The sequence below is a fragment of the Triticum aestivum genome, chromosome 3B (assembly GCF_018294505.1).
Source record: "Triticum aestivum cultivar Chinese Spring chromosome 3B, IWGSC CS RefSeq v2.1, whole genome shotgun sequence".
NCBI classification, from domain to species: domain Eukaryota; kingdom Viridiplantae; phylum Streptophyta; class Magnoliopsida; order Poales; family Poaceae; genus Triticum; species Triticum aestivum.
Genome location: NC_057801.1, coordinates 21,937,904 through 21,940,127, shown reverse-complemented (window position 1 = coordinate 21,940,127; position 2,224 = coordinate 21,937,904). Strand labels below are relative to the sequence as shown.

Here is a 2,224-nt window from a genome sequence, read left to right as displayed (position 1 = left end):
GCTGGAAATTGCTTATCATTTCTTTTTGCTCCTCATTGGGTTCGACACTCTTACTTATCGAAAGGACTACGATTAATCCCCTATACTTGTGGGTCATCAGAGGTCGTCCCTCCGGAGTCCGCCTCGTGGTTCGTAGGAGGCAGGCGACGGGGCTGCGAGGCAGGCTGATTGCTTTTTCATTTTATGAATAAGGGTGTCTTTGTGAAATCCATGGAGGTGTATGTCAATTCTGTAAATAATCAAGGACTAGGTATTTTTTTTGCAAATGAAGGCCCAAATGTGATGATTTCTTGCAATTAACTCTGGAGCAAGTAGTTAAGATGACATGTTTTGGTAGCACTACTGGTCTTGTGCTGTCTGCGTTGACTACCTTCATACAGCACCACCCTCCCAGAGCGACATGTCAATATAGTTTCTGGTCGCATGCACAGCCTGTCGAAAACATTACTATGTTGAAATGTAAATACGACATTACGGATGTTGGAAATCTGAAAAAGACATGACGAAGACCTTACAAGGGTGTCCCAAAACTAGGAACCTCGATCAATCCTATGCTAATGCTAGGAAGCAAGTGAACCGACCGCTCATTATTAACTAACTAGGAGTAGTACTAGCTAGGCAGCACAAGCACAAGACGCACACACAAACATAAAGCCACCGCGCGTGCGTATACGCACGGACACGGTTAGCTGAGGAACGCTACGTTGCATGGAACATGTCTTACATGTCGGCCGTGAACCCCTGGTCGGCGGCGGTGGCGGCCTCGATGCGGGGGGGCTTCCCTGCGACGGTGCAGTCGGCCCGGACCTCGCCCTGCAGCTTGCTGGTGATCACACCCATCTCGGTCATCTTGGTCATCGACTTGGCGAACTCGATGAAGAAGGCTGTCTGGTTTTTGGAGAAGGTGAGGGCGAGGTTCTTGGTGAGCGGGTGGTCGATGAGCGACTGGTCGGACAGGAACATCCCCTTCTTCTGGGTCAGGCCCTGGTAGTACTTGTTGTCGAAGACGTGCGGCGTGAGGACGTCGAGGTCTTGCGTGGTTGTTGCCGTGGGTTTGGTGCACGTCTTCCGTAGCTTCTCGGCGAGCTGGGGATCCATGGACGGGGTGCCCCGGGGTGCGATGACCCCGCAGTGGGCCACGCCGAAGGTGTGCGCGCCGGAGAGGGAAACCAGGTCATCGGTGCTGAGTTTGCGGGCCTTGAAGGCCTGGATGTGCCTGTCCGCGCCGTCGAAGGGCGAGGGCAGGTCGTTAACCTTATCTGGCGCCGGGGCGAACGAGTCAAGCCGGCCCAGGTCGACGTTGAAACGGGGACCGCCGGCCTTGAACAGCGCGTCGCGGGTAGCGAGCACGGTAACGTCGGCGCATGAGACCACCCGAGGGCAGGCAGCTTGGGCCTCGCGGTGGATGCGATCGATGAGGTCCAGAGCCACGCGGCGGAGAGTCCCGTTGGGTCCGCCGGGGATCTGCTCGCTGCCGCGGCCTTTGATGAGCACCGACGCGTCGCAGCCCTGCAACGTTAAAGTAGCAATGCAAAAACGTCTTATATTATGGGATGGAGGGAGTAGTAGATAGTATTTCTCATCCATGTAATGCAGAAACTGTGGCGGCATGCATCTTACAGATGCAGAGGCCGGGAGTCATCCTCCTTTCCTAAAGAAAATGTAATGCATAAACCTACCTGCGTAAAGCAGTCGTGGAAGAGGATGCGCAGGAGGGCGGGAGCGACACCTTGGTCATTGTTGAAGGTCGCCGTCACTTGGGCGTTCACGATTTGCTCCAGCCGTGGGCAGGTCGTCTTGTAGAAGCCAGGGGACAGGCCCGGGACGGCTGCCCCTGAGAGGGACGACTGCACTGCGCAGACCAAGGCCACGACGGCCACGGCCGCAGCTGCTCTGGCCGCCATTACTGTAGCTCAGCTTCTTCTTGTACCTAGTAGTACAAGAGGGGAGGGGAGGGGCGTGTGGGTTGCACAATATGCCCACTAAACCCTTGTTATTTATACACGGCTAATGACCTGATCCATACTGCTGACTAGTCGTATCCTACCTAAGCTCAATGTGATCCACTCCCACGCCACACGCAGGGTGGAGAGATTTATTTATAATTTAAGAACAAGAGCTACCAAAGTAACGGGAACATCACGCATGTGCAATTCGCATTGACCAAGGTCTGAAAATTCAAAGATACGCTACACCTGCACGATAGATTCTAGTACTTGTTTAA

General features: G+C 54.1%; 1 protein-coding gene across 1 annotated transcript; it reads right to left on the bottom strand.

The window, feature by feature from the left end:
- Positions 1 to 450: 450 nt before the first annotated feature.
- LOC123068315 (peroxidase 12) lies at positions 451 to 1,981 on the bottom strand. Its single transcript, XM_044490880.1, has 2 exons — positions 1,680 to 1,981; positions 451 to 1,509 (listed from the first exon to the last, which is right to left on the bottom strand). The coding sequence occupies exons 1-2, from the start codon at positions 1,902 to 1,904 to the stop codon at positions 721 to 723; spliced, it is 1,014 nt and encodes a 337-aa protein (XP_044346815.1). The 5' UTR covers positions 1,905 to 1,981; the 3' UTR covers positions 451 to 720.
- Positions 1,982 to 2,224: the final 243 nt, after the last annotated feature.

Excerpts from the sequence above, each read along its gene's own strand:
- LOC123068315 (XM_044490880.1), bottom strand. The coding sequence starts at position 1,904 with ATGGCGGCCAGAGCAGCTGCGGCCGTGGCCGTCGTGGCCTTGGTCTGC. Across the intron at positions 1,510-1,679 it reads TCCACGACTGCTTTACGCAG|GGCTGCGACGCGTCGGTGCT; the intron begins GTAGGTTTATGC and ends TTAACGTTGCAG.